General features: G+C 45.0%; 1 protein-coding gene across 1 annotated transcript in view; it reads left to right on the plus strand.

The window, feature by feature from the left end:
• The first annotated feature begins 1,618 nt into the window (after positions 1-1,618).
• The window catches only part of LOC141084386 (pyroglutamylated RF-amide peptide receptor-like), a 274,608-nt gene continuing 258,485 nt past the window's right edge, over positions 1,619-17,741 (plus strand). Inside the window, exon 1 of the mRNA XM_073569093.1 lies at positions 1,619-2,512. Coding sequence (XP_073425194.1) covers positions 2,170-2,512 — 343 coding nt within the window. The 5' untranslated portion in view covers positions 1,619-2,169. The remainder of the gene's footprint in view (positions 2,513-17,741) is intronic.

Here is a 17,741-nt window from a genome sequence, read left to right on the forward strand (position 1 = left end):
ATATATACATTTATATACACACTGCTTAACAAACCCTTCATACTCTTGTTTGACACATTAACAGATCTTTAGAAAAATTATTTCTAAAGTCTTCATTGTAATATATAAATTTACCTTTCAACTAGTCAACGCGGCGTTATTTCCCCAGACTAGTTGTCACCTTTTTACCACGATAGAGAGGAGCCAGAAGATGTCAGCATCTGATTTCTTCTACACCTGCACTTATTAGAAGCACTTCACCTTCATATTAAACGGTGCAGGTTTCTTTTAGTAGTGCAGGGGTTAATCTGCTCGGTTGCGAGCTGTTGGAAGCTTTCCTGCATTAAGGCTCAGCTGTTCACTGTTAGCCACTCCCTTCCCCTATATAATCTGGGCCCTGGCTAGCACTCATTGTCAGAGCTAGCTTTTGCTGAATGGCTGGAGGTTATTGGTTGGTGGTTGTTATTTAAGGCGTGTGGTGGATTTATCTGTGACTGTTGCTAGGTTTTGAGTGTGTACTAATTCCCCTTCTCCTACTTTTAGTTATATTTGTATGATTGGTATTTTCCTTTATCCCTGTTCACATTACATTGTTCATCTGTCTGGTTGGTGTATTATGGTACACCACTACTCCCCTCTTCCCTGGGTGGGGATAGATTACAAACTGAGGATGGATTCAGGCGCTAAGTCAAGGTACGTGGCCCCGGTGTCTGACCATCAGAAATAATCGGGGGAACAGGGCGAGCTAGGGCGCCCTTAACAAAGAGGGACAGCGAAGGATCTCCCGGTCCCCGGACACCTGAGAACAAGAGTCGTGACACTAGTCATCCCAATTATCATGTTTTCACGCCCTTGTGGAACTGATGTCGTGATTTGCAAGATCCGGCGTCATTGTCAGCTCTATCCGCATGTGCGCAACTTTCGCGCATGTACGCTTCCTGGCTTCAGAGGTGGACTGCACATGTCTGGATGCAAATAAGAAGCTTGATCTTTGGCTCCTCAGCTGACATTAGGCTTCTTCTTTGCTTCCGGTCACGTGCAGTGAGCCTTTGAAGCTGGGGTACACCCAGCTGGAGAGACGCAATGGCGTGTATGAAAGAAAGTCACACACATGCACGAGTTTCGCAGAGATCTGACAATGACACTGGATCTTACAAATCACGTTAACACTTCCACAGGGGCGACTAGTCTGCGGAAACAATGCCACATTGACTGGTCAAAAAGTTAATTTGCAAATGATAAAACAGACTTCAGAAATAGTTTTTCTAAAAATCTGTTAATGTGTCAAACTGGATAAAGGGCTTGTTAGACTGGGAATTTATAAAGGAATATATGAATGCTGGTGATTTCGGGGCAACGGAGGAGCAGTCAGGTTCTCTTAAAAGTTTGTCAATGCCATAAATATAAATATGTATTGCTGCTCATTTTGCCTGAATTCCATCAAAATCTTCCGCTTATCCCACTTCTCAGTAACTGCAGAAGGGTTAAACTTTTATTCTCATCAAAGCCAGTGATGTATTGGCTGTTTCTGGGGAAATTGCACAAGTATCCAGGGATTATTTGTACTTCATTCCATAACATATGAAGTCCAAGCACATTTCGTTTCTCTTTCATCTGTCATATTCCACTTTCATGCTAAGCTGTCTCCAGCTCCTTCGATCACACATGCACTGGACCAATGTTTGCTCAAGGAGTGAAAGGCGAGGATTTTCATCACTGAATTGCAATTACTCTGCCAGCAATGAGATCCCTATTGTGTCTTGTGCTGTAAGCAGCAGTGCAGTAAGCAGACAGTCCTCCTGCTGACAACAACGAGTGCAAGCATCACCAGACCAGGCATCATTTCAAGGCACAAGCAGAGAGGAGCGGGCAACCACAAATTCTCACTCCTGAAGAAGAGAAGAAGGAGACACATAGGCAAGACAGACCTGTAGAAAGAGAAGAGATGCAATCTACCACTATGGAAGAGTGTGATCTACACCTGACCAATGGAAGAGGTCCATAAAGTGTCTTGTTCGCAGACCACATTGGAGTACTGACAGCAAATTGATGACTGGAGATACAGTGTTACTATGCCATTGAAAGTTTTGGAGCATTGGTCACATGGGTTCAGGAACCACCATGTGAGTGGGCTGCTTTGTGGAGCAGGTGGGCTCTTCTCATTGTTCAGAGTCAGGAAACTTCAGCACCATGGACAGAAGACTCAATATTACTCCAGAAGCCTTCAATCAGTTGTTGAGGGAGCACAACATGAGCAGGCTGCAGTTCATTGCAGCTTATGGTCTTAAACCCTTAGTTTACATCCCAGAGTTGCCCCTCAATGCCAAGGTGGTGTTTCTGATCTTGTACATTATCATTTTTGTCCTGGCACTTTTTGGCAACAGTCTTGTGGTGTATATTATCATCAGGAAGAAGGCAATGAGGACTGCTACCAACATCTTCATCTGTTCCTTGGCTTGCAGTGACTTGTTGGTAACTTTTTTTTGCATCCCTTTCACTCTGCTGCAGAACATCTCATCTGAATGGCTGGGAGGTAAGATGTTGTGCCAGTCACCTTACTGAAATGTGTCCCGGGATGATAAGGAAGGTTGTGCATTGTGTTAGTGCAGAACATAGCTCATACACTTCTTCCTTCCCTCATCCCTGTACACTCTGGATAGTCACAGACACAATGTAAAGTTCTAAGGACTCAGCACACAATGGGTCCTCATGTTCTGCTGGACTCAGCCCAAAATGGGTCCTCATGTTCTGCTGGACTCAGCCCACAATGGGTCCTCATCATGTTCTGCTGGACTCAGCACACAATGGGTCCTCATCATGTTCTGCTGGACTCAGCACACAATGGGTCCTCATCATGTTCTGCTGGACTCAGCACACAATGGGTCCTCATCATATTCTGCTGGACTCAGCACACAATGGGTCCTCATCATGTTCTGCTGGACTCAGCCCACAATGGGTCCTCATCATGTTCTGCTGGACTCAGCACACAATGAGTCCTCATCATGTTCTGCTGGACTCAGCACACAATGGGTCCTCATCATGTTCTGCTGGACTCAGCACACAATGAGTCCTCATCATATTCTGCTGGACTCAGCACACAATGGGTCCTCATCATGTTCTGCTGGACTCAGCACACAATGGGTCCTCATCATGTTCTGCTGGACTCAGCACACAATGAGTCCTCATCATATTCTGCTGGACTCAGCACACAATGGGTCCTCATCATGTTCTGCTGGACTCAGCACACAATGGGTCCTCATCATGTTCTGCTGGACTCAGCACACAATGGGTCCTCATCATGTTCTGCTGGACTCAGCACACAATGGGTCCTCATCATGTTCTGCTGGACTCAGCACACAATGGGTCCTCATCATGTTCTGCTGGACTCAGCACACAATGGGTCCTCATCATGTTCTGCTGGACTCAGCACACAATGGGTCCTCATCATGTTCTGCTGGACTCAGCACACAATGGGTCCTCATCATGTTCTGCTGGACTCAGCACACAATGGGTCCTCATCATGTTCTGCTGGACTCAGCACACAATGGGTCCTCATCATGTTCTGCTGGACTCAGCACACAATGGGTCCTCATCATGTTCTGCTGGACTCAGCACACAATGGGTCCTCATCATGTTCTGCTGGACTCAGCACACAATGGGTCCTCATCATGTTCTGCTGGACTCAGCACACAATGGGTCCTCATCATGTTCTGCTGGACTCAGCACACAATGGGTCCTCATCATGTTCTGCTGGACTCAGCACACAATGGGTCCTCATCATGTTCTGCTGGACTCAGCACACAATGGGTCCTCATCATGTTATCTCTTCTTGTGCAGATTGTTTACAAACACTTAATAATTTATTAAGCAGAAAACAGCAGTCATTACTGTTCAGCTATTGGATTTACATGATTGTCACTAAATGTCCACTAGAAATGGTGGTGTCTGCCCTACAGCATGTATACCTCTACTGTAAGTGCAGGTCCAATCTAAACATTAAGAAATATAAGGTAGGTCATGAGGATGAACTGCAGAAATGTCTGTCTGGTGCAATAATCTTGTACAGAGGAAAATGTTATGCAGAGACAGAAGCTGCTGCAGAACCTCTTTATGAAAACACATATAATACAGCACTTGTTTATGAGCAACCGACTATGCAAGTCATCTACTCCTCCCAACATGAGACTGTAGACTAGGATATGTCTATAGGATCCATGTGTCAGCTTTCCTAGGACTGGACCAGTTTAGTACAATGGGAATATGGTGGATCACATGTTCCAGGAAGAGAAGTAGAAGACAAATGGTGGGAGATTTGTTTTACTGCAGTTCATTACCTAAAAGTAGATCAGGAGGCTAAACTTTGTGTTATGCAGAAATGAATAGATAGATATGTGATAGACAGACCGATAGATAGATAGATAGATAGATAGATAGATAGATAGATAGATAGGTATGGGATAGATAGATAGATAGATAGATAGATAGATAGATAGATGATAGATTTACAGAAAGTAGCACCATATCAGTAATGGGTGCAGGTCCCAAGACCTTATCCAAGTCTTCAATATATATGGTTCAAAACTCCAAAATTCACATTAAAAGTGAAAATGCCTCTTCTAAACAATGATAGAGAGATATACAGTATAAATAGACTTAGAAATACCATAGAAAGATAGATAGATGATAGATAGATAGATAAATAGATAGATAGATAGACTTAGAAATAGATGGTAGATTTAATAAATGTTACTATTAGACAGTTGATCACAAGAAGATTACTAGATATATATAGTTAGATATGAGTCAGATATATTTATTATTACTTGTATGTGCTATTATCTATCTATCTGTCTTCTATCTATCCATCTATCTTTATAGGCACTTTGAGTACACACATGTAGATATCTTGTGTCTGACTTATCAGTAAGTAAACTCCGCCGTCTACCTCCCTTTGGTACTGCGACCACTGTAGGATCTATACATAGAGGTGGGACACGGGTTATACTATGATCAGTGCCATCACTCCTGGTGACCATGGGGGTCATGTATCTCCAGAATCTCCTGGCTCCAGTGTGGGGTGATCGTGCAGATAAGATGTGATAATATTCCTGTTCGTTGCCTTGTGTGTCATGTCAGTCACACATAAGACATACTGTATGTCCGCTGTGTGACAGCCATCAGTGTGTGGTGGAACCTCTCTTCTGGCTTTTTCTTGACTTTCATTTTTTAAATAATCCAAGGGATCTTGCAGCTGTGATTACGCACCCAGACTTTATCTTGGCCAGATCCCATTATATGAAGCTCTATCCGCTCTCATGTCGCCCAACAGCTGACACAAAGCAAACACAATGACAACCCCGCTCTCTGCCTCCACATCGCCCCCCTTCCTTTATTTTCTACTTGATATTCATTAACCCTTTCACAGCCTGGTTTGAACTTATCCGCCATCCATTGATCCTTTTCATCTGCACACTTACCTCTTAGTATTTTCAATTAAAAAAAAAATGAAGAAAAATGAAAGTGCAATGTATTTGTAATGGCGGTCATAGGATCATTCATTCCGATATGTAGATGTCCATGTACATGGAAATGATGCTATGATATTTAAGTTCTGCACCGATAGGAAATGTCTGTAATTTATCAGACTGGACACAGATCTTCTTTTTGGTTGGATCAGTATGTCTTTCTTACATTCCTTAGAAACATCTCATCAAGTTAATTTATCAAAGTTTACTATTTTTTTTAATCAGCTGCAAAAATAGAAAAAAAACATATACGCAAAAAGGCTAGCATATAGACCTCTTTTTTCCCTCCACTCTGGATTGTCCTGTCTTAGTCATTGTTTACAAACAGCCGACACATGAGCGCTGCAGCCAATCAGTTGCCTCAGTAGTTACGCGCCTTTGTCCTGGAATCCTGATTCTGCGCTGAGCTGTGAAGGTAGTGACACGGCACTCAATTTCTATAACCATTGATTGGCTGCAGCAGTCACAAGTTGGACTCTTGTAACCATTTTTTTAAAAAGTTGGATAATCCCCTTACACTCACACTGTGGAATGTACAGTATATGGTGGCACCATTAGGCCAGTGTGAGATATCACCTAATGGATTACCAGCACCAATCATATACTGTTAGTGCGACATTCACTAGAGCCGGGGGTATTTAGTCCAGCCCGGTCAGTTCTTCAGGGGATGTCACGGCAGCAGTGATCCAGTCTGTGGCCCTGGGCATGCAATAAAATGTAAGGGGGAAAGTTTATAGGGGATTAAGTCATGACGCCACCCGTGGTGTTCGGCAATAGATGGCCGATGCTGCTGTTCAGGTCCACTGGGGCGGTTGGTGATGCAGCAGAGATGTTCCAGCTCTCCACGGGTGGAGCGGGCCCCAGGGCAGTTATAGGGTTAATTTGATGATAGTAACTGTTGTAGTGCAGGGCAGGTGATGTAGTAAATAAATCTGAGGACACAGCAGGGTGCAGACTTCACACTTTACTCACAGTTTTTAGGTTACAATCACCAGCTGGGTGCTGTATCCTCCGGGTCAGTGGTCCAGCCAGCTTTCGGGTAGTTTGGGTGCACTTTTCCAGGACCCCCTTCTTGTGTACCTTCCCAGGTCATCTCTCTGTGCCATCTCACGCCCTCCTGCCCTGCGCCTCAAACACAGTGTCCGAAGCCAGCTGCCACAGGTCCTGTCGGGCGACGTTCTCCTGGTCCCCTTGACCCCATGTGGCTGCCTTTTTAGCGATAGTGTGTGGATCTGGCTGTCGCACATACAGCTACTACAGCCTCCAGTTAGATAGCTGAGTCCTACAGTCTGTCCACTAGTCTGGGGCCGGTCCCCACTGGGACCTGGTCCCTCCACCCGACTACGGTCGGCATGGATTCGGGCGCCACGGGTGGATTCTTCACTTCCCTGGCCCCTAGGACCCCTTCTCTTTCACTAGAACCCCTCTCCGTCACTCCTCTCCTTTCTTGACACCTGCTCCAACTGACTCTCGTTTCCATGACAACTTTCCACTACCAACTGTCAACTTTCTCTCCACCTGTCCTACCCTTATCTTTTTCCTCCACCCACACCCTCTACCTAGTTCCCCCCTGGCCTGGAGAGGTGTGGTGTTGGATACTAGTGTGTTGGTACTGGGTAGTGCCCCCTCCTTACCCGAGAGTGGGGTACCATACCTCTGGCTGAGGTGCAGTACCTCTGTGGTGACTGGACCCTCAGGGGCGCCACATTAGTATTTCTATTACTACTTTATGCTGTTGATTTTGACCCCTTTAAACCAGGTAAACTGAGTTTCTTCATAAATTTCTACTATTTCTTTGGGTTATCAGGCAGATAAGTATCCAGTCCTTAGTACTGAATTCAGCAGTCCTTACAGCTGCTTGAACAGACCCCACCACCCATTACTTAGCTGAAGCGCTTTATCATTCTGATTCCAAAAGCATTGCTTCTAGGGATATACCTCCATTATACTGTACCGTACATAGGCACCATGCAGAAAGCACAGGAGTGCCAACAACTCGAGTACAGCAACATTGGCCACCATCATGGCTCAGTCTTGCCAGCTATAGATTATAGGGTTAGTCTGTTTTTCATTAAACATTGTCAACGGTCCGGTGTTAAAAAAAAAGTGCTTTATGTACCCGACCTGCACCAGCATTATGTGTCTATTGCTGCCCTTGTCTCATGTTTGTCTGCTCGGCTGATGCAGAAGAGAGGACTGGGCTGCCAGGGCTGCTGAAGTGCCGGGTCCAGAACTGCTGGGGCTGCACCTCCTGTTGCTGGAGGGAATGCAACTGCAGCCGGAGCGAGGCGGTAACCTGGGTGAAGGGGGCGTGGCCAGGGACAGTAAGCAAAAAGGGGCTGCGTGGGAACAGAAGGGGGCTTCCTGTCAGAACACTGAGCAGGTGCAGATCACAGCCGCAGTGAGGAAAGCAATAGGCTGCAGCGTGCAGAGACAGGGTGGCATCGTGAGACTCACCCATACCGTCGGGTGCGCAGGGGAACATGCGACGGACAGAGCATCGCAGTACGGACATCTGGGTATTGACTGACATCCAACGCACGCCGGGCAAAACACAAAACAGGTGATGGCAGCTGCTCAAAGAGACAAGCGATGAGTGGAACCTTGCGGAGAGCTCTATTCTTTTGCTCTGCAGTTACGTGGACTAAGGACTCAGTCTGCAAAACCGGAGACTGCCCGCTGCCGCCACAAGCAGAACCGTGTTTTGGGCGGGGATGCCTTAAGACGCCACACCGACAGCCACCGGCATTCTACTACCAATGGGACCTTCAGAGAGTGACGGGCTGCGGAGCCACGATAAATGAAACTGTTATCAAAAGACTGTCTAGTTAAATAACAGTTATTCAGTTTACTTTTGTACCCCATTTTCCCTGTTTTCTCCCTGTGAGGAGTTTATTGCTGTTGAATAATTAAATATAGTTAATTCCTGCTCTGCAGCATTTGTGTTACTGCATCCTAGCACCTGCTTATTACACTGACATCATGTTGACAGCGCTGCAGCCAATCTCTGAGCTCCTCAGCTATGCTAATTTACATAGTATAAAGTCAGTGATTGACTGCAGCGCTGTTCACATGATGTCAGCACTGAAAATAAATAACAGCAACCGGGGCAGCAACAGATACTTATAGCTAGACCCATTGAGAGTGAGTAAGGCCACGTTCACACGTTCAGTATCTGGTCAGTATTTTCCATCAGTATATGTAAGTCAAAACCAGGAGTGGGTGATAAATATAGAAGTGGTGACGTGTTTCTATTATACTTTTCCTCTAATTGTTCCAATCCTGGTTTTGACTTACAGATACTGAGGTAAAATACTGGCCACATACTGATAGTATGAACTTGGACTTAAGCACAGTTTGTTTCAATAAACTGAACTGCGCCTAGGGACAGAAGTTTACTGAGAATGGAAAATTCCTTTAAGCCAACAACATAATGATTCAGTATTTAATTTTTGGATATTTTGACACCATATTCTGTACCTTCTCTTGAATAGTTTCCTGAAAAACAGCCTTTGCTGTAGTCCATGCCTTTGAGCTGTCATTTGCTGATTTGGGAGTAAAATATTCTGTTGCTAAAGAACTTTCTCCAGTTCTCTAACCTACTTTCCCCTCCAGCTTGGCTTCATTACTCCAGAGACACTCTTCTCATAAAGTGTCAGTTACCGACATATCATCTTGATGTGGAATCTGATCCTTGGTAACTGTTATTTTTTATTTTCTGAAATTTTCCTGTGGAATCTTTGTACAGTACAGAGAGCACTAACACAGATATGTCATATATTCAACTATGTTAAGGTAACTGGTTTTATTTTGGCTTTTTAAAGGCAGTGTCCACATTTCACAACAAAGGAAAAAGTCCAAGATCAAAAATCTTTTTTGGTCTGTGCCTTTTTCCGTTGTGATGTTACATGACATGGTACTCAGGACAGGAGGGGATTTTGAATGTGAGCAGCAGTCTCCTTCACCTGTCGGGCCTTTATGGCAGAGTGACCTGATGGAAGCCTCTCCTCAGTGCAAGACATATGAAAGCCGTCATAGAGTTTGCTAAAAAAAAACACATGAAGGAATCCCAGACTATGAGAAATAAAATTCTCTGCTTTGATGAGCTGAAGATAGAACTTTTTGGTGATAATTCTAAGGCTGGTTTCATATTAGTGTTTGGAGGTGCAGCGGACGATTGCCGTGAAGCTCCGCCCCTGCCGCGCCTCCTCCGGTCAGCTCCGCCTATGGATGCATGCCGCTGCATGCGGCCTCCATACCCTATCTTTAGCATTGGGTACGCAGGCCTTGCATTTTGGTGCGATCGGCGCACCGTCAAAAGGACGCATGCGGCGGCAAAAGCATACCTGCGCACAGCCTGCGTACCCAATGCTAAAGATAGGGTACGCAAGCCGCATCCAGCGACTTGCACCCATAGGCGGAGCTGACTGGAGGAGGCGTGGCAGGGGCGGAGCTTCACGGCGAGCGTCCGCTGCGCCTCCAAACGCTCATGTGAAACTAGCCTTAACGGTATATGTGGAGAAAACCAGGCATAGCTCATCACCTGCCCAATACAATCCCTGTCATGATCCAGACTGGGTTTTGTGTCCTGTCTTTCCATGTTCCCAGTCTGGTCATTTCAGAGGTTAACTTTTCTCAGCCTCAGTATGGTTTCAGGTTTGCTATTTAGCTCCGCTGCATCCTGCAGGTGGTGTCAGCTATAGTTTTGCCTTCGGCTTGTGTATTTGACTCTGTTATATCCTGATTTGTCCTGCTGTGATCCCTGACTTGCCCTGTGTCTGTTTATTCCCTCTGTCTGTCCTGACTCAGTGTTTCCCTGTAAGTTTGTTGACTCCCTGGTTTTGACTTGGCTTGCATTCGGACCTGCTTCTGTCTTTTTGTCTTTGTTTTATCCATTTCCCACCGTTGCTGACCCCCTGGCTTGTTTCTGACCACGTGTACTTCTGTGACCTCTGGTACTTCTTCTCCTGAACAGATTCTAACAGACTGTTGCTGACTCGACTTGTCTGACCACTCTTTCACCACCTGGTGGCACTTGTGCTGCTGCTCAGTGTTGCTACGCTGTGTGTGAAACCTCGCTTCCCTAACCAGTATCCCCTGGTGGAGGTTGCGTTATACTTCACTGCAGTACCATGACATTATAGCTGACCTATATATTTAAAGAGGATTTTGCATTTTTTTTCTCTGATTTTTCTCGCTTTGTAATTTGGCGGATCAGGTGTCCTATCTGACCCAAATTATGCAGGGTTTGTCAGTGGAACATAGGGCTCTTGCTTCCTCTCACAACCAACTCCAGCGGGAGCTTACTCAGACTGTTAAATCTTTTCAAGGTTCCATGACTAAGGCTAGTTTCACACTTGCTTTTTTTTGCAGCGCGTTTTTCCCGCAAAAAAACGCATTAAAAAAACGCATACAAATGCATACAAACGCTGCGTTTTTTTCCAGCATTTTAATGCGCATGCAGGAAAAAAACGCAGCGTTTTTGCGCGTTTGTATGCGTTTTTTGTGCGTTTGCGTTTTTTTACAGATTTTGGAAAAACCCCACAAAAAAGAAAAAACAACCATTCAACAACACACAAGACCAATGGGACTTCATTGTGGGTGTGGTATGTTAATATATATACACCCTGTCTACAGTATTCTTCACATTTGCTTGATTCTTCTCGTGACCATGGATCTGCGCTGGAAGAGTTTTCACTTCAACTTGGATTTGGACATCGCGATGGCTCAGGCGTATGCAGTTGCTTGCCATGAACAAAGGAAGAGAGAGAGGCAGCGAAGACGGCGGCGTATGTGGATACATCCGATTGTTGAACTCCGTGAGAGCCGTGGGGCATACCACACCCTCTACAGCGAGCTACGTGCAAACCCGGAGAAATTTACTGATTATATCCGGATGTCCCACGAAAGTTTCATGGATTTGCTTGCTCGTGTCCAACAATCCATCCGGAGACAGGACACACAGCTCCGTCGTGCGATTCCTCCTGAGGAACGGCTACTGGTGACATTACGGTATGTTTTAAAAACAAAGGGGTGTGGTCTGATGTTTTTTTTTGTAAATTTAGTATTCAAAACCTTGGGTAATTAGTTTTCGTGAATGTACTAATATTTTTTTTATAGTTTTTAAAAATAATATACATAAATATTAATTTTACTTCTTTGTCTGTTCACAGATTCCTGGCGACTGGAGAAACCCTATCCTCACTACACTTCCAGTACCGTATTGGAATCTCTACCTTGTCTGGAATTGTTGCTGACACCTGCCGGGCTCTCTGGAATGTTCTTTGCCCAGAATTTATGCCCCTGCCCACCGCTGAAAAGTGGATGGAAATTGCTGACAAATTCTGGACAGTATGCAATTTTCCCAACTGTTTGGGAGCTGTTGATGGGAAACACATACGGATCATCAAACCCCAAAGAACGGGATCTGAGTACTATAATTACAAAAAGTACTTTTCAATAGTACTCATTGCAATTGCGGATGCCGGATGTATGTTTGTAGCAGTGGACATTGGAGCATTTGGCCGTGGTAATGACTCGCAGGCTTTTAAAAACTCAGACATGGGCCGGAGGTTGTATGGCAACCAATTTAATTTCCCTATGCCACGGCCTCTTCCTCACACCGAAGCTCCGCCACTGCCCTTTGTAATGGTTGGCGATGAGGCTTTTCAAATGTGCGGAAACTTACTGAAACCCTACTCCAGCCGGGACTTGGACCACACCAAAAAAATTTTTAATTACAGGCTGACCAGGGCCAGAAGAACTGTCGAGTGTGCTTTTGGGATTCTTGTTTCCAGATGGCGAATTCTGGGCACGGCCATTAATCTTAAACTTGAAACAGTCGATGAGGTGGTGAAGGCCTGTGTGGTTCTACATAACTTTGTGATGGCTAAAGAGCACCCGACCTTTGAACTGGACGATGATGCTCCTAACCCATTGCCTGAATTCACTCAGCACACTCTCAGGTCATCCGTTGAAGTTGGCCAAATGAGGGACAAATTTGCGGCCTACTTTATTTCTGATGTAGGACGGGTGCACTGGCAAGATGAAATGGTGTAATGTTGTTGTTTATGGTAATAAAAATCCTTATTTGATACCATTACTGAGTGCACTATATTTTTTAAACTCCGATTAATTAAAAAACTTCCCATGTATAACTGAATTTTGTTATGTTCACACACCTGGGCAAGTAAATACACATACGAGTTAAAATGCAGCATTGCTAGTCTGCGTTAAATATATTGGAATGAGCAAAGCTGCAGGCCATGAATCAGGAAACCATTTTTTTTCAAGATAAAATTGTGCAAATATTTTAAAACAAAGTATGTGATTTTCTCAAAACACAACACTCAAAACCCAACCCCAATGAAAGTCCATGGGGAATACAAGTCAGCATTGAGTGGATGAATGTAATCTGCTCCATTAAAAGTTATTACACTAGGCCTTTGAATGACTATACTAGGCCGTGGTATTTCAAATATGAGTATACTAGGCCTTGGGGCTAGTAGTATAGTAATATGTGAAATACCACGGCCTAGTATAGTCATACCTAGGCCTACTGTAATAACTCAATTTTTAACAACTAGCATCCTGTTTCACCAAAAACAAACTGGTGAAACTAGAAAGAAACTTATTTTTTAGACAAGTTTCAACAGTTTGTTTTTCATGAAACCAGATTCTATTTTGTAAAACTAGAGTTATTACACTAGGCCTTGGAATGACTATACTAGGCCGTGGTATTTCAAATATGAGTATACTAGGCCTTGGGGCTAGTAGTATATGTGAAATACCACGGCCTAGTATAGTCATACCAAGGCCTACTGTAATAACTCGATTTTTAACAACTAGCATCTTGTTTCACCAAAAACAAACTGGTGAAACTAGAAAGAAACTTATTTTTTAGACAAGTTTCAACAGTTTGTTTTTCATGAAACCAGATTCTAATTTGTAAAACTAGAGTTATTACACTAGGCCTTGGAATGACTATACTAGGCCGTGGTATTTCAAATATGAGTATACTAGGCCTTGGGGCTAGTAGTATATGTGAAATACCACGGCCTAGTATAGTCATACCAAGGCCTACTGTAATAACTCGATTTTTAACAACTAGCATCTTGTTTCACCAAAAACAAACTGTTGAAACTAGAAAGAAACTTATTTTTTAGACAAGTTTCAACAGTTTGTTTTTCATGAAACCAGATTCTAATTTGTAAAACTAGAGTTATTACACTAGGCCTTGGAATGACTATACTAGGCCGTGGTATTTCAAATATGAGTATACTAGGCCTTGGGGCTAGTAGTATATGTGAAATACCACGGCCTAGTATAGTCATACCAAGGCCTACTGTAATAACTCGATTTTTAACAACTAGCATCTTGTTTCACCAAAAACAAACTGGTGAAACTAGAAAGAAACTTATTTTTTAGACAAGTTTCAACAGTTTGTTTTTCATGAAACCAGATTCTAATTTGTAAAACTAGAGTTATTACACTAGGCCTTGGAATGACTATACTAGGCCGTGGTATTTCAAATATGAGTATACTAGGCCTTGGGCCTAGTAGTATATGTGAAATACCACGGCCTAGTATAGTCATACCAAGGCCTACTGTAATAACTCGATTTTTAACAACTAGCATCTTGTTTCACCAAAAACAAACTGGTGAAACTAGAAAGAAACTTATTTTTTAGACAAGTTTCAACAGTTTGTTTTTCATGAAACCAGATTCTATTTTGTAAAACTAGAGTTATTACACTAGGCCTTGGAATGACTATACTAGGCCGTGGTATTTCAAATATGAGTATACTAGGCCTTGGGGCTAGTAGTATATGTGAAATACCACGGCCTAGTATAGTCATACCAAGGCCTACTGTAATAACTCGATTTTTAACAACTAGCATTTTAAACAACTAGCATCTTGTTTCACCAAAAACAAAGTGGTGAAACTAGAAAGAAACTTTATTTTTTAGACAAGTTTCAACAATTTGTTTTTCATGAAACCAGATTCTATTTGGTAAAACTAGAGTTATTACACTAGGCCTTTGAATGACTATACTAGTCCATGTTATTTCACATATGACTATACTAGCCCTTGGGTTGGTTTTTAACATGTATTTACCCATCAGTGTGTGTGAGCGGCGCAAACAACATTAATGAAACTTATTAATGGTGAACCACAAATGTAAATTTATTTTTTATCACAAAAAAAAAAATTAAAAATTATTTTTTACGGCGTTTGGGGGCAGATGGTTTCAATTTGGGGGTGTGCAGGGAATATGCAACACTTGCAGTTGAAGACGGTGTTTGAGGGGAAGGGGCAACAAAACTTGTGGGGGAAGGTAGTCCAGTTAAGGGAATTAAACTTGGAACACTTGTAGGAGAGGAAATCTGTTCAGTTACATTAGTTGTAATGGCATGTCGCCGTAGGCTTGTGTGCCTGGACCGACTTTGGCCCAATGCCCGCCTTGATTGATTTCGCCTTGAAGTAGGGGCAAATATGGAATGTAGGTCCCCCGTCTGCTGGTATGGCTGCTGCTGCTGAGGTGGCGGCTGCTGCTGCAGAGGTTGCGGCTGCTGCTGAGGTGGCGGCTGCTGCTGAGGTGGCAGCTGCTGCTGAGGTGGTTGCTGCTGCTGAGGTGGTTGCTGCTGCTGCTGAGGTGGCGGCTGCTGCTGAGGTGGTTGCTGCTGCTGCTGAGGTGGCGGCTGCTGCTGAGGTGGCTGCTGCTGCTGAGGTGGCGGCTGCTGAGTTGGCTGCTGCTGCTGAGGTGGCTGATGCTGCTCTTCTTGGTCAGTGCTCGTCCTTGCAGGAGGACTGGTGGCGGCAGTGATGGCCCAGGTTTGCAGAGTGGTGGTGGCAGGGCTACTACATGTTGTTGTAGCGGCAGGGCTGTTCCATGTTTGCCTAGTGGTGGCTGAGCTCCACGCATGCATGGGATTGGCGGTGGTGCTCCAGACAGGAGCAGCGCTTGCCATGGTGGTGTCGGTGAAGTGACCAGCTGCACTCAGACTTGTGGTGGTGTAACGGTGGGTGTCCAGCCTTTGAAGAGAGGTGTCCGTGCAGTGGTATGCAGCACAAGTCGGTAGTGAGGTGAAGCGAGTCAATGGTGGCACAGGTGGAAAGGACACCACTGACTGCTGACCGTACCGATTATGCTGCATAGCCTGCAAGAAAGCATTGTTGCAGGCCTGCAGCACATTCAGCTGTTGATCAGGACTAAGGTGTTCCGCCATGCCCTTTTCAATCTTACTAAAAAAATGGTGTGCTGGTCTGTTGAGGTCGGCCTCCAGACGGTCAAGGCGCTGTTCTACAGAATTGAAGCGGTGTTCAAAGTGGTTAAAACCACGTTCCATCAGTGCAAAACCGCTTTCAACTCTGTCGGACAGTGACTTGAGGCTGGAATTAAATGTCTCGCTCAAATGCATAAACTCGGGCAAGACATTCCTGTCCAAGGCCCTCTGCCGCTGGCGGGTAGTGCCCGCATAACCAGTGGCAGAGACCTGGGACAGGGGAACACCTGATGGCCCAGCTTCCTGGTCACCAGCTGTGTGTGTGTGGGACCTGCAAGGTGCTTCCTGGCTGTCGGATGGCTGGGACGGGTCAGAGGACGTCCGAGGAAGGACCGCTCCAGGGCCAGGTTGCAGGGTGCTGCTCCAGGTGCTGTGGAAGAAAGGAAAATCATTACTACCATGCCTTTACAAGAAGCATCAGCTGTGGATTAGAAAAACACAGATTAATAAAAATAAAAACCCAAAATGTATAATACTTACGATCTTGTGGCAAGGACCGGTCTTAGGAACTGCAACGCGTGATAGTGACGGTATCTAGTTCTGGTCCTTGACGCAGATCCACTGCGAACCTGGCCCTCAGCACGAACATCACTGTTGAAGCGGTCCTTGATCGAACGCCAACGTGTTCGGACTTTGTCCACTGTTGATAAAAAAAAACAGTGCCGTCAAGTACAACAGTCACTGCTTCACAATTTAGCAATACAATACTCAAAGCAGTCACTGTACACCCCGATGACACTGTTGGGTTTCCTGCTAGAATACACCTAGCACGAAACCCAACAGTGCCGTCAAGGACAACAGTCACTGCGGCACAATGTAGCAATACAATACTCAAAGCAGTCACTGTAGACCACGATGACACTGTTGGGTTTCCTGCTAGAATACGCCTAGCACGAAACCCAACAGTGCCGTCAAGGACAACAGTCACTGCGGCACAATGTAGCAATACAATACTCAAAGCAGTCACTGTAGACCACGATGACACTGTTGGGTTTCCTGCTAGAATACGCCTAGCACGAAACCCAACAGTGCCGTCAAGGACAACAGTCACTGCGGCACAATGTAGCAATACAATACTCAAAGCAGTCACTGTAGACCACGATGACACTGTTGGGTTTCCTGCTAGAATACGCCTAGCACGAAACCCAACAGTGCCGTCAAGGACAACAGTCACTGCGGCACAATGTAGCAATACAATACTCAAAGCAGTCACTGTAGACCACGATGACACTGTTGGGTTTCCTGCTAGAATACGCCTAGCACGAAACCCAACAGTGCCGTCAAGGACAACAGTCACTGCGGCACAATGTAGCAATACAATACTCAAAGCAGTCACTGTAGACCACGATGACACTGTTGGGTTTCCTGCTAGAATACGCCTAGCACGAAACCCAACAGTGCCGTCAAGGACAACAGTCACTGCGGCACAATGTAGCAATACAATACTCAAAGCAGTCACTGTAGACCACGATGACACTGTTGGGTTTCCTGCTAGAATACGCCTAGCACGAAACCCAACAGTGCCGTCAAGGACAACAGTCACTGCGGCACAATGTAGCAATACAATACTCAAAGCAGTCACTGTAGACCACGATGACACTGTTGGGTTTCCTGCTAGAATACGCCTAGCACGAAACCCAACAGTGCCGTCAAGGACAACAGTCACTGCGGCACAATGTAGCAATACAATACTCAAAGCAGTCACTGTAGACCACGATGACACTGTTGGGTTTCCTGCTAGAATACGCCTAGCACGAAACCCAACAGTGCCGTCAAGGACAACAGTCACTGCGGCACAATACAGAGCAGGGAAATACTCACTAAACGCCTTTTTGGCGGATGCTGTGGCGCTGTCCCAGCCATCCATCAACGCTGCGGCCACCTCATTCCATAGCCGCCGTGTCACCACATTGTCCTTGTACAGCCGGTCACGGCTGTCCCACAACGGCGA

The sequence above is a fragment of the Dendrobates tinctorius genome, unplaced genomic scaffold (genome assembly GCF_039654945.1).
Source record: "Dendrobates tinctorius isolate UK_male_01 unplaced genomic scaffold, ASM3965494v1 ptg000022l, whole genome shotgun sequence".
In the NCBI taxonomy this organism is placed as follows: domain Eukaryota; kingdom Metazoa; phylum Chordata; class Amphibia; order Anura; family Dendrobatidae; genus Dendrobates; species Dendrobates tinctorius.